Source organism: Phyllobates terribilis, unplaced genomic scaffold (assembly GCF_046119375.1).
Source record: "Phyllobates terribilis strain yellow unplaced genomic scaffold, ASM4611937v1 Scaffold_12__6_contigs__length_324123572, whole genome shotgun sequence".
In the NCBI taxonomy this organism is placed as follows: domain Eukaryota; kingdom Metazoa; phylum Chordata; class Amphibia; order Anura; family Dendrobatidae; genus Phyllobates; species Phyllobates terribilis.
Window position 1 is genome coordinate 302,826,838 of NW_027362772.1, and position 24,070 is coordinate 302,850,907.

A 24,070-nucleotide genomic window follows, 5' to 3' on the forward strand; every position below is an offset into this window, starting at 1 on the left:
GTAATGTAATGTATGTACACAGTGACTGCACTAGCAGAATATTGAGTGCAGCTCTGGAGTATAATACAGGATGTAACTCAGGATCAGTAATGTAAAGTATGTACACAGTGACTGCACTAGCAGAATAGTGAGTGCAGCTCTGGGGTATAATACAGGATGTAACTCAGGATCAGTAATGTAAAGTATGTACACAGTGACTGCACTAGCAGAATAGTGAGTGCAGCTCTGGAGTATAATACAGGAGGTAACTCAGGATCAGTAATGTAAAGTATGTACACAGTGACTGCACTAGCAGAATAGTGAGTGCAGCTCTGGAGTATAATACAGGATGTAACTCAGGATCAGTAATGTAAAGTATGTACACAGTGACTGCACTAGCAGAATAGTGAGTGCAGCTCTGGGGTATAATACAGGATGTAACTCAGGATCAGTAATGTAAAGTATGTACACAGTGACTGCACTAGCAGAATATTGAGTGCAGCTCTGGAGTATAATACAGGATGTAACTCAGGATCAGTAATGTAAAGTATGTACACAGTGACTGCACTAGCAGAATAGTGAGTGCAGCTCTGGGGTATAATACAGGAGGTAACTCAGGATCAGTAATGTAATGTATGTACACAGTGACCGCACCAGCAGAATAGTGAGTGCAGCTCTGGAGTATAATACAGAATTGTAAACCAGGATTAGTAATGTATGTGCACAGTGACTGCACCAGCAGAATATTGAGTGCAGCTCTGGAGTATAATACAGGATGTAACTCAGGATCAGTAATGTAAAGTATGTACACAGTGACTGCACTAGCAGAATAGTGAGTGCAGCTCTGGAGTATAATACAGGATGTAACTCAGGATCAGTAATGTAATGTATGTACACAGTGACCGCACCAGCAGAATAGTGAGTGCAGCTCTGGAGTATAATACAGGATGTAACTCAGGATCAGTAATGTAATGTATGTACACAGTGACTGCACCAGCAGAATAGTGAGTGCAGCTCTGGAGTATAATACAGAATTGTAAACCAGGATTAGTAATGTATATTTTATCTGCAGATACAGTATAATATGGTGCACGCACTCTTCAGGGATGAATATTCTTATAATCCATACATACCGAAACATTAGTTACCATAATTGTGTCATAGTTCTAGGCCTATTAATATATCTTTTGTGGAAAGTCTTTGATTCTTTTCAGGCCGCCTCATTACCTCAGGGGCAAGCGACACAGTTTATACAATGCAGTAGGGCAGAGTAAAAATGGTGCAAGGTCATAATTTACAGAAAAGCACAAAAGCACAGGTCACACACACCTGAGACCTGACAATGGCATGAAATAAAAAGCCATTGTGGTGTCTTCTGTCACAAGAGTCAACTTTTTCTAGCTTCTACATACATTTCCATAAAAAAAAAATACATAACTTTACATATAAAACGACTTATGAATAAACAAGTAAATAAACACACAAAAGTAACAAAGCAGAAATGACAGACAGGCTCCAAATATTTCATGGGCTAAAAGTTTAGAAAAGAGGAAAAGTGGGGCGCTCCTCCAGTCACTCACCAGCTGCTCCCGGGGAACTCTCTTCTCATTACCCAGCAAAGATCCACTCTGTAAAATAGAAAGAAAATCTCAGCCGGATTTTTACACTAAAAATCACATTCAGCATCGAATCAGAGCCTGATTAATAGAAAAGAGGAGATAAGCAGCTCACTGTACCCGATGCCGCTGATCTTCAGATAAACACCTAACCTTCATGGCAGCCCCTGACTGACGGCCTGATTAAATGAGTCCCAAAACTTTTGAATATACTGTGTGACTCAATTTCCGAACATTTTTCATATACAAAAGGCCTGATAATTAGTAGAGCTGGGAGCTTGTTACACTTGCAGACAATCATCTAGGTTCAATATCTCATTTATCCAGAGTTTGCTTCAATGTATCAGCACAGGTAAACTGCATTTAGCCAATGGTCTGAGTACAGACTGCGGGTCTCCAGACCCCAAAAGCAACGGTCTTATACATGCCTATGAATACACGATTGGAAAACAAACCTTGAAGGCTACAACTTATTTACTAGAAACAGGCTTAACAAGAGGAGAGGAGGAGTTGCATTGTATGTTAGAAAAACGTATATCTCCACAGAGATCCAAGCTTCAGAGAATGGTAGCTCTGTAGTAACTGTTTGGGTAAGAATACAAGGAGAGAAGAACAGAAAGGACACTATTGTAGGTGTTTATTATGGGTCACCTGGACAGACTGAAGATATGGGTGAACTCTTTTTACATCAGATGTCTCAGTTCTCAAAAATGTACGACATAGTGATCATGGGAGATTTAACTATCCAGATATTTGTTGGGAATCTCTCTCAGGCAAAAGTAATGGGTCTAGAAAATTCTCATCTTCTCTCACAGACAACTTTATCTTTCAAAAGTTAGAAGAGAGGACAAGAGGATCTTGGACCTAATTCTTACCAACAAGGAGGAAATGGTTGAGGAAGTAAAGGTGGCTGGGAATTTAGGAGGCAGCGATTATGTTATCGTCGAATTTTGGATTACAAGAGGAGGAAGACCTGCGAGGACTTACACTTTAAGGTTGGATTTCAGAAAGGCAGATTTTAATGGACTCAAATTGAGGGTAGGAAAGGTCCAATAGCCAGATGTCCTAAAGGACAGAAATGTCCAAGAAGGATGGAAGCTTTTTATAAATGAAATTCTTACTGCACAATCAGTAACAATCCCAAAATGACAAAAGAACTGGAAACATTTAAAGAGACCAGGAAGGATGAACACAGAACTTAAACACTCGTTAAAAAAGAAATGTATAACAAATGGAAAGAGGGGAATATAATGCTGTCTGCAGGGAATGCAGGGCAAGCATTAGAAGAGCTAAAGCCAGTAATGAAGTGAGGCTTGCAAGGGAGACCAAAAGCAATAAAGGATTTTGGGGGTATGTCAAAAGAAAAGTCAAAGATGATATAGGATTTTTATAGGATGAAAAGGGTGAAATGGTCAAAAATGATGTTGAGAAGGCCGAACTTTTAAATTCACATTTTGCATCTGTGTTCTCTAAGAAACCAAATGTAGCATCAACTGATCTTCACTGTGTTATCAAAGGAATAAAAGAATCCACACTATGCATAAACAGAGAGATAGTGAGGGAACACTTAGCCCATTTACGGTTAGAGGATTTGGGGACGGTTAACTTGCAAAAGAAAAGACTGAGAGGAGACATAATAGCTGTCTACAAATATCTGAAATGATGTCAGTGTAGAGGGATCATCCTTATTCTCATTTGCACATGGAAACACGAGAAGCAATGGGAAGAAACTGAAAGGGAGAAGATGCAGATTAGATATTAGAAAAAAAAATTTGACAGTGAAGGTGATCAATGAGTGGAACAGGCGGCCACGAGAGGTGGCGAGTTCTCCTTCAATGGAAGCCTTCACACAGAGGCCAGACAGACATCTGTCTGAGATGGTTTAGTGAATCCTGTATTGAGCAGGGGGTCGGACTCGAGGACCCAGGAGGTCCCTTCCAACTCTAACATTCTATGACCAACGTCAGACGTGTGAAAATGGTGTCCGTCTGGAGTCCGGGTAGTTTGGTTCTAGGAGGATTGTCTAGAGAGACTATAGCTAAAGCAAACTGGCAGCTGGACCGGTAACCTGTACAGACTTGGTCTGTGGTTATTGAAGAAACATGTTATTATTCACTGACAGCAACCAGGGATTGTGAAATAAACCATACATGAAGGTGCAGAACATTTTTTTATTGTAAAATATACCCAGTTTACAAAGATCCTCTCTATTTAAAGGGGATGTCTAGGATTAAAAAAAAAACAAGGCTGCTTTCTTAAACTCTGACCATGGCTTGTGTTTGGTATCGCAGTTCCATTCATATCAAAAGGGCCGACTTGCAAAACCAGACAACTCATAGTCAGAGGTGGCACCGTTTCCTAAAAACAGCAGCCTTGTTTTTGTAATCCTGGACAACCCCTTTAACTGATTTATTTCTGAGACACAATTACAGGCTGCACCACAGGCAGAGTAAAAGAGGACGAAGGTCGGGAGCGAGGCTGAAGGTACAATGCCGTGTGATGCAAGAGTGCAAACATCATATCTGAGGAGAAGATGGGAAGGGAGACAGAGCAAGAAAGTCATCACATTAGACCCCAAGGCACAAGGCGAATGAGGGGGAGGGGAGAAAACTGAAAAACAATACGTATCATGGATTAAATCTGTAGGAGAGACAGATACTCCACGAAAAAGGCCCAAAGACCCCTCTGCCGCCGCCGTAGAGGACACCTGTACATTAGGTTTCTTTCCAACCAGCAACATTTTTTAACTCAACTCCAGATAAAAGTTTATAACAAATGAAAGTTACCAGGGGCACATTATACAGGGGGTAACATAACAGAGCAGGGGGCTCTGGGCACATTATACAGGGGAGGGGGCTCTGGACACATTATACAGGGGGGTAACATAACAGAGGAGGGGGCTCAGGAACACATTATACAGGGGGGTAACATAACAGAGGAGGGGGCTCAGGGGCACATTATACAGGGGGGTAATATAAGAGGAGGGGGCTCAGGAACACATTATACAGGCAGTAATATAACAGAGGAGGGGGCTCAGGAACACATTATACAGGGGGGTAACCTAACAGAGGAGGGGGCTCAGGGGCACATTATACAGGCAGTAATATAACAGAGGAGGGGGCTCAGGGGCACATTATACAGGCAGTAATATAACAGAGGAGGGGGCTCAGGAACACATTATACAGGGGGTAATATAAGAGGAGGGGGCTCAGGAACACATTATACAGGGGGTAATATAACAGAGGAGGGGGCTCAGGAACACATTATACAGGGGGGTAACCTAACAGAGGAGGGGGCTCAGGGGCACATTATACAGGCAGTAATATAACAGAGGAGGGGGCTCAGGGGCACATTATACAGGCAGTAATATAACAGAGGAGGGGGCTCAGGAACACATTATACAGGGGGTAATATAAGAGGAGGGGGCTCAGGAACACATTATACAGGGGGGTAACATAACAGAGGAGGGGGCTCAGGGGCACATTATACAGGGGGTAATATAAGAGGAGGGGGCTCAGGAACACATTATACAGGGGGTAATATAACAGAGGAGGGGGCTCAGGAACACATTATACAGGCAGTAATATAAGAGGAGGGGGCTCAGGAACACATTATACAGGGGGGTAACATAACAGAGAAGGGGGCTCAGGGGCACATTATACAGGGGGGTAATATAAGAGGAGGGGGCTCAGGAATACATTATACAGGCAGTAATACAACAGAGGAGGGGGCTCAGGGGCACATTATACAGGCAGTAATATAACAGAGGAGGGGGCTCAGGAACACATTATACAGGGGGGTAACATAACAGAGGAGGGGGCTCAGGGGCACATTATACAGGCAGTAATATAACAGAGGAGGGGGCTCAGGGGCACATTATACAGGCAGTAATATAACAGAGGAGGGGGCTCAGGAACACATTATACAGGGGGTAATATAAGAGGAGGGGGCTCAGGAACACATTATACAGGGGGTAATATAACAGAGGAGGGGGCTCAGGAACACATTATACAGGCAGTAATATAAGAGGAGGGGGCTCAGGAACACATTATACAGGGAGTAATATAACAGAGGAGGGGGCTCAAGGGCACATTTTGCAGGGGGGATAATATAACAGAGGAGGGGGCTCAGGGGCACATGATACAGGGGGGATAATATAGCAGAGGAGGGGGCCCAGAGGCACATGATACAGGGGGGGTTATATAACCGAGGAGGGGGCTCAGGGGCACATTATACAGGGGGTAATATATTACAGAGGAGGGGGTTCAGGGGCACATTATACAGGGGGTAATATAACCGAGGAGGGGGCTCAGGGGCACATTATACAGGGGGAGGTAATATATAACAGAGGAGGGGGCTCAGGGGCACATTATACGGGGGGGGTAATATATAACAGAGGAGGGGGCCCAGGGGCACATGATACAGGGGGTAATATAACAGAGGAGGGGGCTCAGGGGCACATTATACAGGGGGGTAATATAACAGAGGAGGGGGCTCAGGAACACATTATACAGGGAGTAATATAACAGAGGAGGGGGCTCAGGAACACATTATACAGGGGGTAATATATAACAGAGGAGGGGGCTCAGGGGCACATTATACAGGGGGTAATATAACAGAGGAGGGGGCTCAGGGACACATTATACAGGGGGTAATATATAACAGAGGAGGGGGCTCAGGGGCACATTATACAGGGGGTAATATATAACAGAGGAGGGGGCTCAGGGGCACATTATACAGGGGGTAATATATAACAGAGGAGGGGGCTCAGGAACACATTATACAGGCAGTAATATAAGAGGAGGGGGCTCAGGAACACATTATACAGGGAGTAATATAACAGAGGAGGGGGCTCAAGGGCACATTATACAGGGGGTAATATATAACAGAGGAGGGGTCTCAGGAACACATTATACAGGCAGTAATATAACAGAGGAGGGGGCTCAAGGGCACATTTTACAGGGGGGATAATATAACAGAGGGGGCTCAGGGGCACATGATACAGGGGGGATAATATAGCAGAGGAGGGGGTCCAGAGGCACATGATACAGGGGGGGGTTATATAACTGAGGAGGGGGCTCAGGGGCACATTATACAGGGGGTAACATAACAGAGCAGGGGGCTCTGGGCACATTATACAGGGGAGGTAATATAACAGAGGAGGGGGCTCTGGACACATTATACAGGGGGGTAACATAACAGAGGAGGGGGCTCAGGAACACATTATACAGGGGGGTAACATAACAGAGGAGGGGGCTCAGGGGCACATTATACAGGGGGGTAATATAAGAGGAGGGGGCTCAGGAACACATTATACAGGCAGTAATATAACAGAGGAGGGGGCTCAGGAACACATTATACAGGGGGGTAACCTAACAGAGGAGGGGGCTCAGGGGCACATTATACAGGCAGTAATATAACAGAGGAGGGGGCTCAGGGGCACATTATACAGGCAGTAATATAACAGAGGAGGGGGCTCAGGAACACATTATACAGGGGGTAATATAAGAGGAGGGGGCTCAGGAACACATTATACAGGGGGTAATATAACAGAGGAGGGGGCTCAGGAACACATTATACAGGGGGGTAACCTAACAGAGGAGGGGGCTCAGGGGCACATTATACAGGCAGTAATATAACAGAGGAGGGGGCTCAGGGGCACATTATACAGGCAGTAATATAACAGAGGAGGGGGCTCAGGAACACATTATACAGGGGGTAATATAAGAGGAGGGGGCTCAGGAACACATTATACAGGGGGGTAACATAACAGAGGAGGGGGCTCAGGGGCACATTATACAGGGGGTAATATAAGAGGAGGGGGCTCAGGAACACATTATACAGGGGGTAATATAACAGAGGAGGGGGCTCAGGAACACATTATACAGGCAGTAATATAAGAGGAGGGGGCTCAGGAACACATTATACAGGGGGGTAACATAACAGAGAAGGGGGCTCAGGGGCACATTATACAGGGGGGTAATATAAGAGGAGGGGGCTCAGGAATACATTATACAGGCAGTAATACAACAGAGGAGGGGGCTCAGGGGCACATTATACAGGCAGTAATATAACAGAGGAGGGGGCTCAGGAACACATTATACAGGGGGGTAACATAACAGAGGAGGGGGCTCAGGGGCACATTATACAGGCAGTAATATAACAGAGGAGGGGGCTCAGGGGCACATTATACAGGCAGTAATATAACAGAGGAGGGGGCTCAGGAACACATTATACAGGGGGTAATATAAGAGGAGGGGGCTCAGGAACACATTATACAGGGGGTAATATAACAGAGGAGGGGGCTCAGGAACACATTATACAGGCAGTAATATAAGAGGAGGGGGCTCAGGAACACATTATACAGGGAGTAATATAACAGAGGAGGGGGCTCAAGGGCACATTTTGCAGGGGGGATAATATAACAGAGGAGGGGGCTCAGGGGCACATGATACAGGGGGGATAATATAGCAGAGGAGGGGGCCCAGAGGCACATGATACAGGGGGGGTTATATAACCGAGGAGGGGGCTCAGGGGCACATTATACAGGGGGTAATATATTACAGAGGAGGGGGTTCAGGGGCACATTATACAGGGGGTAATATAACCGAGGAGGGGGCTCAGGGGCACATTATACAGGGGGAGGTAATATATAACAGAGGAGGGGGCTCAGGGGCACATTATACGGGGGGGGTAATATATAACAGAGGAGGGGGCCCAGGGGCACATGATACAGGGGGTAATATAACAGAGGAGGGGGCTCAGGGGCACATTATACAGGGGGGTAATATAACAGAGGAGGGGGCTCAGGAACACATTATACAGGGAGTAATATAACAGAGGAGGGGGCTCAGGAACACATTATACAGGGGGTAATATATAACAGAGGAGGGGGCTCAGGGGCACATTATACAGGGGGTAATATAACAGAGGAGGGGGCTCAGGGACACATTATACAGGGGGTAATATATAACAGAGGAGGGGGCTCAGGGGCACATTATACAGGGGGTAATATATAACAGAGGAGGGGGCTCAGGGGCACATTATACAGGGGGTAATATATAACAGAGGAGGGGGCTCAGGAACACATTATACAGGCAGTAATATAAGAGGAGGGGGCTCAGGAACACATTATACAGGGAGTAATATAACAGAGGAGGGGGCTCAAGGGCACATTATACAGGGGGTAATATATAACAGAGGAGGGGTCTCAGGAACACATTATACAGGCAGTAATATAACAGAGGAGGGGGCTCAAGGGCACATTTTACAGGGGGGATAATATAACAGAGGGGGCTCAGGGGCACATGATACAGGGGGGATAATATAGCAGAGGAGGGGGTCCAGAGGCACATGATACAGGGGGGGGTTATATAACTGAGGAGGGGGCTCAGGGGCACATTATACAGGGGGTAATATATTACAGAGGAGGGGGTTCAGGGGCACATTATACAGGGGTAATATATAAAAGAGGAGGGGGCCCAGGGGCACATTATACAGGCAGTAATATAACAGAGGAGGGGCTCAGGAACACATTATACAGGGGGTAATATAACAGAGGAGGGGGCTCAGGAACACATTATACAGGGGGTAATATATAACAGAGGAGGGGGCTCAGGGGCACATTATACAGGGGGTAATATAACAGAGGAGGGGGCTCAGAAACACATTATACAGGGGGGTAACATAACAGAGGAGGGGGGCTCAGAAACACATTATACAGGGGGTAATATAACAGAGGAGGGGGCTCAGAAACACATTATACAGGCAGTAATATAACAGAGGAGGGGGCTCAGAAACACATACAGGGGGTAATATAACAGAGGAGGGGGCTCAGGAACACATTATACAGGGGGTAATATATAACAGAGGAGGGGGCTCAGAAACACATTATACAGGCAGTAATATAACAGAGGAGGGGGCTCAGGAACACATTATACAGGGGGTAATATAACAGAGGAGGGGGCTCAGGGGCACATTATACAGGCAGTAATATAACAGAGGAGGGGGGCTCAGGAACACATTATACAGGGGGTAATATATAACAGAGGAGGGGGCTCAGGGGCACATTATACAGGGGGTAATATATAACAGAGGAGGGGGCTCAGGGGCACATTATACAGGGGGTAATATATAACAGAGGAGGGGGCTCAGGGGCACATTATACAGGGGGTAATATATAACAGAGGAGGGGGCTCAGGGGCACATTATACAGGGGGTAATATATAACAGAGGAGGGGGCTCAGGGGCACATTATACAGGGGGTAATATATAACAGAGGAGGGGGCTCAGGGGCACATTATACAGGGGGTAATATATAACAGAGGAGGGGGCTCAGGGGCACATTATACAGGGGGTAATATAAGAGGAGGGGGCTCAGGAACACATTATACAGGGGGTAATATATAACAGAGGAGGGGGCTCAGGGGCACATTATACAGGGGGTAATATATAACAGAGGAGGGGGCTCAGGGACACATTATACAGGGGGTAATATAACAGAGGAGGGGGCTCAGGGGCACATTATACAGGGGGGTAATATATAACAGAGGAGGGGGCTCAGGGACACATTATACAGGGGGGTAATATAACAGAGGAGGGGGCTCAGGGGCACATTATACAGGGGGGTAATATATAACAGAGGAGGGGGCTCAGGGGCACATTATACAGGGGGTAATATATAACAGAGGAGGGGGCTCAGGGACACATTATACAGGGGGGTAATATATAACAGAGGAGGGGGCTCAGGGACACATTATACAGGGGGGTAATATAACAGAGGAGGGGGCTCAGGGGCACATTATACAGGGGGTAATATAACAGAGGAGGGGGCTCAGGGGCACATTATACAGGGGGTAATATAACAGAGGAGGGGGTTCAGGGGCACATTATACAGGGGGTAATATATAACAGAGGAGGGGGCTCAGGGACACATTATACAGGGGGTAATATAACAGAGGAGGGGGCTCAGGGGCACATTATACAGGGGGGTAATATATAACAGAGGAGGGGGCTCAGGGACACATTATACAGGGGGGTAATATAACAGAGGAGGGGGCTCAGGGGCACATTATATAGGAGGTAATATAACAGAGGAGGGGGCTCAGGGGCACATTATACAGGGGGTAATATAACAGAGGAGGGGGCTCAGGGGCACATTATACAGGGGGGTAATATATAACAGAGGAGGGGGCTCAGGGGCACATTATACAGGGGGTAATATAACAGAGGAGGGGGCTCAGGGGCACATTATACAGGGGGGTAATATATAACAGAGGAGGGGGCTCAGGGACACATTATACAGGGGGGTAATATAACAGAGGAGGGGGCTCAGGGGCACAATATACAGGGGGTAATATAACAGAGGAGGGGGCTCAGGGGCACATTATACAGGGGGTAATATAACAGAGGAGGGGGTTCAGGGGCACATTATACAGGGGGTAATATATAACAGAGGAGGGGGCTCAGGGACACATTATACAGGGGGTAATATAACAGAGGAGGGGGCTCAGGGGCACATTATACAGGGGGGTAATATATAACAGAGGAGGGGGCTCAGGGACACATTATACAGGGGGGTAATATAACAGAGGAGGGGGCTCAGGGGCACATTATATAGGAGGTAATATAACAGAGGAGGGGGCTCAGGGGCACATTATACAGGGGGTAATATATAACAGAGGAGGGGGCTCAGGGACACATTATACAGGGGGTAATATAACAGAGGAGGGGGCTCAGGGGCACATTATACAGGGGGTAATATAACAGAGGAGGGGGCTCAGGGGCACATTATACAGGGGGTAATATAAGAGGAGGGGGTTCAGGGGCACATGATACAGGGGGTAATATAAGAGGAGGGGGTTCAGGGGCACATTATACAGGGGGTAATATAAGAGGAGGGGGCTCAGGGGCACATTATACAGGGAGTAATATAACAGAGGAGGGGGTTCAGGGGCACATGATACAGGCAGTAATATTACAGAGGAGGGGGCTCAGGGCGTTATACAGGGGCTGTGTGTTGGGGTGACAGGTGCCGGCCTCCCCCCATCTCCCCGGGGCAGCAGTGACAGGAGCCCGCTCTGGTGTCCGCCCCCTCCCGCACCCCCAGGACTGACCCCGCTCTCACCTGCACAGGAGCCTCAGCCTGATCCGAGGAGGCCATTTTCCCAGCCCCGAGCAGCCGAGCGCAGAGCGCACACCATCACCCGGCCGCGCTCAGTCAGGCCTGAGTAGTCGAGCCCCGACTCTACTCATCGGCTTGTGATGTCTACAGATGAATGTTTTCTCTATAATAACTTGCTGTGACTTTTAATTCTTCTCAGAACACTAGGAAAAGGAAAAAAAAAATACCCCAACACCCTAATTCTACAATTATAATTTCTGTTTGTCAGTGAATGGGTTAACGATTTTCTATAACTACCACTCCCGTCATGCCTTGCGGCCAGGAATGCGGAAGTGACCGAGAGCAGGGGGCGGTTTTCTTTCTGAGGACGACTGTGCAGACATGAAGCGTTTTTTGGTCAGGGTGAAGGGGTCAAAAGAAAGGTACGGGGTCGCGGCCTCCTCTTTAAAGGAGCTAAGTAAGAAAGGTGAGTGCGGCCTCTGCCGGAGAACTACAAGCCCCAGCATGCAATGCGGGTCTCTTCTTAAAGGGGCACATATCCTAAAGTATTTTTTATTGCTCCTGTTCTACTATTCCCTGTTATCAGCCACTTCTGCTGCTGCTGCTCCAAAACTACAACTCCCAGCATGCCCTTTCAGATGAGCATGATAGTTTTGCAGCACTTGGAGACATAACATTCATTTTAAAGGGACGTTCGAATATTAATTTTGCAATCTATATGTATTTTCTATTGATCCCCGTCCGTGTCTTTATTAGCCGTGAAGCAGCTGAACGTGGACCCTAAGGCCCCGGTCACACTGGTCCTGGCGGAGGATGGGACGATCGTGGACGATAAGGACTACTTCCTCTGCTTACCTGAGAATACAGAGTTCGTTCTGCTCACCGGGAACCAGAAATGGTCTCCGTGCCAGACAGGTATGTGGTGGCGCTATGAACCCCATATGCTCCTATGGAAGGTGCATGCACGGAGCGCGAGAGAGGAGGCAATCTCATGATGACATCAATAAGATTCTGATGTAGTGGGAGCAGCAGCACAGAGGGTTTCTGGAGATAAAAGGCCTAATCTTGTAGGATATATCGATCAGCCCTTTCCTGTAATGGTGAGGACAGGGCTGCATGTGACCGTATTGGATGTGTGTGGAAAAGTGGAGTCCTCGCGGAGCGCCGAGTATTTCAGGAATAGTATACTCATGGATAAAGTTATAAAAGTTGTGTATCCAAACTGTTATTTAACTTTGTTGTTTTACCTTGTAAAAACTCCTGTGAAGTGCGGCCACTGCCCCCCGTGTAATAGCAGAGAAGGACTGGAGGAAGTGCGGGGCCGCCATAAGCCGAAGCGTTTCCTCGTAGAGCCTGTGCATCTCTTCTACCCGGCTGCGCTTCATGTTGCTCTACAGTCTTTCTTCTCTTTGTTTGTGGCATTTATTTTCATTGTGATTTCTGCAAAATCGTAGGTAAAACCAAATGTTGTTTTTCACCACAATTTGGTGGCAGTTTTGGTGAAAAAAATGCAGCTTGTTAATGCTAAATGACATCAGCGGAACATTAATAAAACACAACATAAATATCACTGCCACAAGCAAAAAGAGAGGCTGCGGGGAGGGGAGGCTGTGGGGAGGGGAGGCTGCAGGGCGCGCTGCTGGGAGGGAGGCTGTGGGGAGGGGAGGCTGCAGGGCGCGCTGCTGGGAGGGAGGCTGTGGGGAGGGGAGGCTGCAGGGCGCGCTGCTGGGAGGGAGGCTGCGGGGAGGGGAGGGGAGGCTGCAGGGCGCGCTGCGGGGAGGGGAGGGGAGGCTGCAGGGCGCGCTGCGGGGAGGGGAGGCTGTGGGGAGGGGAGGCTGCAGGGCGCGCTGCGGGGAGGGGAGGCTGTGGGGAGGGGAGGCTGCAGGGCGCGCTGCTGGGAGGGAGGCTGCGGGGAGGGGAGGCTGCAGGGCGCGCTGCTGGGAGGGAGGCTGCGGGGAGGGGAGGCTGCAGGGCGCGCTGCTGGGAGGGAGGCTGCGGGGAGGGGAGGCTGCAGGGCGCGCTGCTGGGAGGGAGGCTGCGGGGAGGGGAGGGGAGGCTGCAGGGCGCGCTGCTGGGAGGGAGGCTGCGGGGAGGGGAGGGGAGGCTGCAGGGCGCGCTGCTGGGAGGGAGGCTGTGGGGAGGGGAGGCTGCAGGGCGCGCTGCTGGGAGGGAGGCTGCGGGGAGGGGAGGCTGCAGGGCGCGCTGCTGGGAGGGAGGCTGCGGGGAGGGGAGGCTGCAGGGCGCGCTGCGGGGAGGCGAGGCTGCAGGGCGCGCTGCGGGGAGGCGAGGCTGCGGAGAGGGGAGGCTGCGGGGCGCGCTTCGGGTAGGGGAGGCTGCGGGGAGGGGAGGCTGCGGGGCGCGCTTCGGGTAGGGGAGGCTGCGGGTAGGGGAGGCTGCGGGGCGCGCTGCGGGGAGGGGAGGCTGCAGGGAGGGAGGCTGCAGTGCACTGTCGTAGAAGCACCTGCTCTATGAGGAGACCGGACTTCCTGCACTATCTTTCCTTGCTCACTGGCTTTTCTTGTTATACATGAATAGGCTGAAAACCTGCACTGGCAGAACGCCACTTGAAACAAAAGTGTCCAGTGACTCCATCCATCCATCCATCCATTCCTGACACATTTTACTTGCACTGATGCATTGCCATAAACTATGAAGTGGGAAGACATTAGTGCGGCTCCTGGACTTAGACTGCGCATCATTCTGTAGATTGGATACAATAGTGATGAACTTTCACCTGAGGGTCATTCAGCCTGCTCAGGATTTTAGCCCCTGGATTGTGGGCACATCATATTTTTGCATCTTGATGAGAGGTTTGCTTTATAGTTTTGATATTTATGTATCTTTGGATCAGTACACAGTGGGACAGGACAATGGAACCGGCTGCTTCCTTCAGTCCTCTTTACAGTAGAAGCCAATGGTAATGGGGTGTAGCAAGATAAAGCATCCTGTATATTAAAGGGAACCTGATATGGGGATTTACCCCTATGATGTATTAGGAGCTCTGTTTTTAATGATCCCCTAATTGTACCTAGGCATTGCTGCAATTTGTGTAAGGCCATGGCCCCACTATCAGTATTTGGTCAGTATTCGGTCAGTATTTTTTCTCAGGAGTTGGAGCCAAAATCAGTTGAGGAACAATCAGAGAAAAGGTATAATAGAAACAAGTCACCAATTCTGCATTTATCACCAACTCCTGAGAAAATACTGACCGAACACTGATAGTGGGTCCGTGGCCTTAAAGTGATGTTTAATTCTGGGACCGCTGTCACTCATCCCACAGTTTGCTGTCTGCGTGCCCCCAGCACCATGATTGACAGCATGCAGATAGAAGTCCTCTTTCTTGCTGCCTGCACACAAAGTAACTCATAGTATAAACAAGAATGCTTCCATTCACTGACAACAAGCTGAAATCTTGAAAACTATGATGTGGTAAAACAAAAAGTATATTAGGCCATGTGCACACGTTGAGTATTTTGTCAGTATTTTACATCCGTATTTGTAAGCCAAGACCAGGAGTGGGTGATAATACAGAAGTGGTGACCTGCTTCTATTATACTTTTCCTCTGATTGTTCCACTCCTGGTTTTGGCTTACAAATACTGATGTAAAATACTGACCAAATACTGAACGTGTGAACGTGGTCTTAGAAAGGACTTTTTTTTTTTTTTTTATTTCTACAGTGGTTAAAGGATCTAGGATGTTCCGTCATGATAATATTGATGGTCTATCTGTCTTCTGGGACCCCATTAACCCTGAGAATGAAGGGGGACGCAGCACTGGTGTTAGCACTTCATTTCTTTCATAGTTCTTCCCCCACATGGATAGGGAGTAGCAGAGGAGCTGCTGTATGTGCACTCTTGGGATTGATGTGAGTCTCATAGGTTGAACCCCTGCTGATAATATAATACAAAATAAAAATTAAGACTTTATAAACTTTTTTTGTAAAAAAAAAAAAAGTTTGCAAGTCACACCCACAGACACACGCAAGGTCCACCAGTGGCACAGAGTATTTCAGTAGACAATGCAAATGAAAAATAAATGTACCATAATCCAGCAGTGCTCTTGTGAGGGGCACAGAGCACCCACCATCCTGTTACTTTCTCCTAGATGGAGGCACCATGTGGATGGCTCAGGAGTCAGAAGACATGGATGATGTGGACAGTAGTAATGAGCGTCCGCAGTGGAAATTATTGGCTGCACAATTGAAACAAAACCTGGCCAACATCGTTCTGTTTTCAGACTCTGACTTTCAGGTATGGTTCATTCGCCTGTGGCGGCCTCCTTTGCTTCAAGGAACATTGTTACTTTTCTTTACTTGTATTGTTTCCTTTTCAGTCTGATACTTTCCTCTGAATTGTAACTGTTTCTGATTTTTCATTTTGTGATCCTTTATGGCTGTAGATGTTTTCTAATTGCAACAAAATCAGAGAGGTTTTCAGGAACTACAACATTGATAACCTATCTTTATGATCAGTGATCAATATGAGAACGGTGGGGGTTGTACTCCCAGTACCCTACTGATTAGCTGGATCACAGGAAACGAACCATTCGGGGCCGCAACAGAGTACCAAGCTGTGCCAGTTCTGCTGCGCCGTGGCTCCTTCAGTCACCGAGTGGTGGGGGTGCCAGCACTCGGACCCCCACTGATCTGATGTTTATCACTTATCTTAGGTTTAAGCAGTCAATGTTAACGTTCAGGAACCCCTTTCCCCCCTTCAGAGGTCCTTGCACACATAGGGTTGAGGTTCGGAGGGTTAAGGTTTTCCAACACTAAATCTGATAACCGCTCAGTAAATTATACTTTTTGCCTCTAGTGAATTAATGTGATCTATATTTTCAAATAGGCAGCATGTCAAATGTTTACTGCTTGATGCAGACTTCACCCTTGCAATGTATAGATAAAGTATGCGGCAATTCCACAACAAATCTGCGGCAATTCCACAACAAATCTGCGGTAAAACCTACAGGTCACACAAGTGCGCTGCAAACATTGGCCATCAATTTGCAGCCCCACATCTGTAGCAACCAGTAGGGGGCATCTCAGCGCATATGGATCCAATGCATCCATTATTCTCCCCCTAGTGGTGGTCGCAGGAAGCCAGAAATCTAATGTAAAGTATTTCTCTGCTCCTCTTTTAGGCTCTCATCGATGTTCAGACTGAGGAGCTTTGTAAGGAGATGGCAATACCAGACAGGCAGGCGGCAATGCTGCAGGAAACTCTGCAGAACCTGCTGGATCGCAGGGCGGAAGAGCGAGAGTCCAAGGAACTGCTGCAGCTTTATTTAAAGGCTGTGAATAAAGGTTCGGGCAGCGATATAAAGGAACATGTTTTTTTTTTTTTTTTTTTTACAACTCCTTCCCATCAAACTTTATTGAAAAATATTTTATTCTTATACTAGAGAAAGCCAATGTGGATGACACTGATTCCAAGGCGTGTGCACTGGAAGAATCGAGTAAGAAGACCCAGCTCCCGAGCCATGTGATTAATGTACTGAAGGAGAAGACGTCGCCGCAACTCAGCTTATCCAATCAGCAGCTGGAAGTGAGTACCGAAACCGCTTTACCAGGTGACACTTTTGGCGCAACATCACCAGACTTCTTTAAAAGGGTTTGTCAAGGACGTTAATGCCCCATCAGTAGGACCCGATCATCAGTATCAGAATGATGGAGGTCCGGTACCCACCACTCTCACCCATCAGCTGTTTGCAGGTCCAACGGTGGCCGGATGTACACGGGACATGGTAGCAGTGTAGTGACCATCCTTGGGTGCTGCAGCTCAGCTCCTACTGAAGTGATCGGGAGCTGAGCTGTAGTACCCAGTAATGTATGGAGCTGTGATGTTTCGTCTCGGCCCCTTTGCTTAGGATCATGTCATGCTAGGTATGAGAGACTGTGGGAGGGAAGCCCAGCAATTAGGGAAAGAGGGAGTGGAGACCCCTAGGTAGATTTTACAACACCATTGTCCCTAAATAGGTTCCTCACCTATCCCCGAGCAGGATACCTAATCCTTACTGCCCCTAGAGCTAGGCCCTGGGTAGGGAGGGGGGAGAGGTGAGCACTAATCAGCCCCACTGTAAATAAAGACAAACAAGGTAAACAGACAAGGGGATACGATTAGCTTTGAGAAGACCCCAGAGCGATCACGACAACAATCACAAAGGAACTCCAAGAAGAATCTAGGCCTGAACAGAGGAAAATGCTTCTATCACCAGTGATTCTCTGGAGAGACTGGGTGTTATTTAAAGCTCCAGCAAGAGTGTGTTAATTAGCAGCAAAAAGGAGAGCTCACCGCTGGGTCTTAGAGAGGGAAGGATGGTGAAAAGATCAGGACGATGTCTGCAAATCCAAGCGCAGCGACCTTCTACAGCCGGATCCAGATTGACTGTCATACCCGACACACCCGTGACAGTTCAGTGGCATCTTGGAATCAAACCTCGACCGATTTATATAGCGACTGCATATCCTAGAGTTATGCCATCATTTTATAAGATGGGAATAGCTCTTTTAATGATGCGATAACTTATTTGAGGAATAAACAAAAGTTGAATTGGAGATGTACCGCGGCATATCTGCCATGCAGAAAATGGGTGGGGGCCATGATGGTGGCTCTATTGTATTATATTACACTGCTGAGAGTTGTAGTTGTGCATTTATTGGACAGGACTAGGGGAGTAAAGTTACTTGACAGACGTGAGCTCTTCTTGTTGTCAATATAATATCTGTAATTTTGCTTCCGTGTTTCCAGGATGTACAGAAACAGAATCTTGATGCTTTGTCTGCGGACTTAAACTGGGATACAAAACGCACGCGCCAACTGCAATACGACTGCGAAGAAGAGCTAACAAAGCGCTACGAGCAAGTGCAATACCTGAACTCCTTGTCAAGTGTATCGCAGCAGAACAAACACAAAGAGTCCATGAAGAGGGGGTGCCAAGAAATCCCCGCAGAGACAGAACCCCCCAAAGTCCTGTGTCCTGTGACCGCACGCTGCAGTTCATCTCCTTAAATCATGTCTGTCGGGTCACAGCGGGGCAGAACCTTCTCACAGGTATCCCCTGGTCAGGTGGAGGAAATAAGAAGGTGTAATATAATATAATTCCAATATAATTGAGTGGACTAATATATATATCCTCTTATTCAGGAGAAAGCATACGACATAATATAACACTATCAATTTAGTACAGAGTGGTGGCTTTAAAGGGAATCTGTCAGCAAGTTTTGGTACCTCATCTGAGAGCAGCATGATGTAGGCAAAGAGATCCTGAATCCAACGATGTATCAGTTAGATTACTGGGTGCAGCCGTTCTGACACAATAAAAGCTTTTAGAATTGGCATGAAGCAGAGCTGAGCAAGCTAACCCTGCCCACACCACAGCTAACCCCACCCACACCAGGCTCTCCATATACAAAGTCCATAGACAGTGAGGTGCTTAGTGATAAATCCTTCACAGTTAGTAAACTACAGCACGCACTGTGACAAGTGACACATCCCTGAATTCTGTGTCTCAGCCTCCATCTCCTGCTGCCTTCAGATTACATAGCAAAAGCCTTCTGACAGATTCCCTTTAAGTACAGAGTACATGCACATAAACAGGACTGAAAGTGCTATAGCCTGAAACTTTTACATAGCAGCCCATCGGCTCATAGTATTGTAGGGTACAAAATAATCAAAATGTTTAAAACCCCAAAGCAGGTAACGTACTGAAAGCACTCAAAAGTAACATAAAAAAATCATAAAGCGCAAAATGCAGATGACGTGAAAAATCATTGGAACCGCTGCCTCTAAGGGTCGTGGAAATGACGGAGGGGGGGCGCAACACTTCACCAGAAAGAGAGAAGATATGGACGGAGGCTGGTCGTGAAGTCGCTGCCTGAAGAAGTGGCCATAAATGAGGTTATCAATGCATTCCAGAAGTGTAAAGAAAGGGGACGTTGCAGGATAGTTGGAAATCACCCACCTCAAAAAAATATGTACATTTCCTCATGTAGCAGTGTCTTAATCCACCTACCCATCGCACTCTTGGCACCAACACTTTCCATGGAGGAACGCATTGACCACCTCCCTGTTTTTTTTTTCACTATCTGCATTTAGTGCAATATAAGTTTTAGGAAACTTTTGAGTGTTTCTATAAAGTTAACGTGCCTCGTGTTTTACACATCCGATTACAGTTTTGCATGTGTTCTGCTTACATGCTCCTCTCCATACTGCATTAGTAAAGTTTTATATGCCATATATGCTTTGTATCTACTCCTGAGAAAAAGGCCTGTGCGTTACTCCTTGGAGTCTAAATAAACTTTGGTTATGTTATATTACCCCTGCTGTGGATGGAGAAGATGACACTCGTATGGTCACTACCTCTTCTCTGATTATGTGAGTCTCCGTAAGAATTTCGCACTATTTGCACTTTTTCTTACCTTTCTTGGCCTGAACGTCTTAGGTTTTTTATTTTATCACAAGCCGAATGGCATAATTTGCCCTGGGGAGAAAAAAAAAAATCATGTGAAAAGTTAAGGCTTGGGTGTGACACTCCCTGGTTAGACAACATATCACAGCGAGTTGACTTCTTACCCAATAATGGAAAAGGGCAAGAAGATGAAAACCTGGGGCTCTTGTAGATTTTATTTTCTGGTGCAGGGGAAGCCCAAATATGTGGCACCTTAACCAAGGGGGCTTATAGGTTCAAGACTGGGGTCTACAGTCTTGATAAATCCTTCTAATCTCTTCCTATAGCTGCGATAAGTCTTTTTTCCAACGGCCATTACAAATCATTGGTGAAAGGTAAAAAAAAAAAAACCTCCCGCAGAGAACGTTCTACTACTGAAGTGATGATGTCACTGCTGACAATGACATCATCACTAATATTTCTGGTGTACGATTATGGTTTACAGGGCGTTACAATGCGAATGCTTCATGACCCTGCCAGTATTTTCTATGGCTTCAGTATTATTTTGTGGGATTTCATTGGTATTTTAAAGGTGGATATAACCGGGGTCTTCATCTTGGAATAAACTTATTTTGTTTTCTATCAGCTTCTTAGAATTTGTTTTAGCAAATGATAAAAACCGCACAATTGCTAATGCCGTAAAAGTGAACCCGAACATTTTTCTACTCCACCCCACAAAGATGGGGTTTTTTTTTCCAGTACTTTATATGGTACAGTGAATTATGTCATTGAAAACTACAACGCGCCCCGCAAAACAAAAAAAAAAAAAGAGGTTCTCACTTGGCTATATGAACGGAAAACTATTGGAAAGCGCAAATATAACAAAAAAAAAATGGCCTCCTCACCCAGGGGTTAAAGGGGTTTTCTCATAAACAATCTTTATCACTTACGAAACCCAAGAAAAAAATATACAAAATGAGCTCATACCCAGTAGTAAGTAAATAGTAATAGTACATGTAAATAGCATGGGGGACTTGGTCACTATTTTGGTAAAAAAAAAAAAAAAAGTGTAAAACCATCTCACCACGACAAGGTGACCCAATCGGGACCCTCCAATCTCCTTTCCTTGTGTCAGCCGACCTCAATATAGATGAGAGCAGAGCAGGACCCCGGGCCTGACTGTTTAGACACCTGCCCATGGGGAGCTATATAGACTAAATGCTTAGCTCAAAAAGGGGGCCACGCACCTCTTTGTACAGAGAACAAAAAAAATACAACAAAACCAAAGAAATGAGCCGGAACGTAAGTTGATGTATGAGCACGTATACCAGCTTATGTTCCCGCTCATTACTTTGGTTTAACATTCATCACTTTAAACATAAAATTGATGATAAATGTACTGTATGATTGCTGGGGTCCAGCTGCTGTAGCCCCCACACTGATCCTAAGAGCGAATGTACCAAATTCCTCTGGAGCTGTACTGAGCATATGCGACCACTTCTATGTACAGTGAGTAGAGCAGTGGTCGCACATGCTCAGTACGGCTCCACTCACATTAGCGAATTTGGGACACCTCACATTAGGCGGGTCCTCAGCTATTTTCTGGGTAGGTGATAAATGTTTTTGGGACATTTGTGATTAATGAGAGATGCGGTGATTGGATCCGCATCGGTCATACATTTATTATCTATCCTGTGGATTGCTGATCTATATTTTATAAGATGCCCCTTTTAGAACTACAGTACATATGTAATTATGTGTATAATTATACTTTGTATCCACTATATCTTCTTGATATTTTTAACATGAACTTATGTATTAAAGTTATCATGTGCCTTTTTTTTTTCCAATTCTAACCACTGTAAGTTTTGCAGCAGCAGCTATGCTTTGCTTTCCTGCAGTGTGATAACTTTCTTCCTCTTAGGCTATGTGCAGATGAGAGTATTCTTTGGCATCTGAGAAAATCGAAATCAATTATGCCGATCACGAGTGCGGCTCAGATTCTCTCAAATGTGGATAAGATGGAGAAAATAATTTCTCCATCTTCTCCATTGTCTCATTCCATCTTCTCCATTGTCTCATTCCGTGGAAATCGGACTCCACTGGTGTCACCCGAGTGGGGTCCGAGGTAGAGATCTGACATGTGCACGGCCCCATAGGCTAACAGCGGTCACATCGATAATACTGCTGTGTGCACAAGCCCTATTATAGTGATTTGTTCTTCATTAGGTCACCATTTATGACAATAGTATCCATATATTCATCTGTGGTTTGGAAACCTCCGCATTTCCTATATCCATGTTATTGCTGTTACGCTGTAGTTTTTTTTTGTATAAGGTGACTTGCATTATATCTCGATAACAGATCTAATGCATTGCTAACAATAAATGATAAATGTTCTAAGGAAACCTTGTGTCTCTCGTTGCTACTCAGGGTATCCTCATATAAAACGGGGGTCCCCTGCTCTTTATGATACACTGCAACTTGCCCCATTGCAAACATAAGGAGGAAAGAAATGTATGAACACAAAGACAAAGCCCGCCATAGATATTGGGTAGATATCCCCCATTATTATGCCCTCTATACGCCTGTGATCCCCTTGGGGTCTCATGTCATACACGCACCTGTCATGACACGCGTCATGGTCTCATTAATCCACCAAGAAGTAAATCCAAGTATAAAAAAAGGGAGGCAGCACTCCAAAAGTGGGCGCAAACAAAGGTATTATAATCCAAAAAGGGACGTTTCAGCTACAACATACCGTATATGCTGGAGAAAGGCGACGATGTAGGAGAAAATGTGGCACTTTGGATTTTACAGTAATACAATTGTTTGAAACTACTTTTGCGGCCTCCCTTCTTTATAGACCGGTCATCAATTTACAAGTCCCAGACAATCCTTTCGCTCCACCGTCAGTCGCAAGTGACATCAAGTACAGGAACATCAGCCATCTTGCTCTGGCTCCAGGGTTGTGGGGGATTTTAAAAACTTTCCTCCAAAAAGTTGACGTATTGTTCTGAATTTCAAGGGGTTGTCCATGTCCACCGCTTTGATTGTGAAGACCTATCAGATTGGTGTGAGTCTGACACCCATTCAGTTCTCGGCAATGGCCTCTGAATAGTGGTACAGCGCTGTGACGTCCTGCTCCGTATACTCTGCACAGCCAGGTACCGTCAAAGCTGATAACATCGGGGGGCGTCGAGTGTCGGACCCTCGTCTCTCTGTTTTGGCTGCTGCGTTGCCGTCACCATTAAAGTGCACAATGCCGCCAATCAAATGGCAAAAGCTGCTGAGCTCAGTGATTGGTTGCAGCGGTGATATGCACTGTTGATATGATTTCACTTCTGTAGCCTAAAGACAGAGACTGGAGTAGCAGCAGCGGTCTCGGACCGGAAAAGGAGAAATACCTGCTCTCTGTTATTTTACAGGTATAAAAGTGTTAGGGTAAAGTAGAAAACCCCTTTAAAGGGATTTTGATTGGAGAGGGGATAACTGTCCATTCACTGAGGGTCCGACTTCTGGGACCCCCACTAATCCAGAAAACCGGAGCTCTAAAGAGCCCACGTGAATGGAGCAGTGGTCGATCATGCGCATCTCTGCTCCATTCATTCTTATTGGAGTGTCGGAGACCAGCCGAGCGCAGATCTCCGGCGGACCCGTTACAGATGAATGGAACAATGGAACGACAGTGCATTGCTCCATTCACATGGGCTCCTCAGAATCTGTGGGGGGTCCCAGAGGTCGGAAGGTATCCCTTAATCTCCGTGTGATAGGAGATAACGTCTTATGCTTAGATCTTATGCTTAGTGATAGTTAATTAATCCAGGGATTTAATCTGACTGCCAGATTGGTCGGGAAGTGAATTTTTCCTCAATGATGTAAATTGGCCTATACCGCATGGTGTTTTTTTTTGCCTTCCCCTGGATCAACGCTGCGGAATAGCTGCAGTGCACAAGAAATAGGCTGAA

The 24,070-nt window shown here is 46.5% G+C and overlaps 2 protein-coding genes across 2 annotated transcripts in view; one reads left to right on the plus strand and one right to left on the minus strand.

Annotated features, from left to right (window-relative positions):
• PEX14 (peroxisomal biogenesis factor 14) overlaps positions 1-11,865 on the minus strand; it is a 161,326-nt gene extending 149,461 nt beyond the window's left edge. Inside the window, exons 1-2 of the mRNA XM_073657252.1 lie at positions 11,722-11,865; positions 1,560-1,607 (exon numbers count right to left, since the gene is read on the minus strand). Coding sequence (XP_073513353.1) covers positions 1,560-1,607; positions 11,722-11,757 — 84 coding nt within the window. The 5' untranslated portion in view covers positions 11,758-11,865. The remainder of the gene's footprint in view (positions 1-1,559; positions 1,608-11,721) is intronic.
• A 152-nt stretch (positions 11,866-12,017) lies between these two features.
• DFFA (DNA fragmentation factor subunit alpha) lies at positions 12,018-22,510 on the plus strand. Its single transcript, XM_073657253.1, has 6 exons — positions 12,018-12,184; positions 12,475-12,633; positions 15,825-15,970; positions 16,857-17,019; positions 17,118-17,260; positions 18,464-22,510. The coding sequence occupies exons 1-6, from the start codon at positions 12,100-12,102 to the stop codon at positions 18,722-18,724; spliced, it is 957 nt and encodes a 318-aa protein (XP_073513354.1). The 5' UTR covers positions 12,018-12,099; the 3' UTR covers positions 18,725-22,510.
• The last annotated feature ends 1,560 nt before the right edge of the window (positions 22,511-24,070 follow it).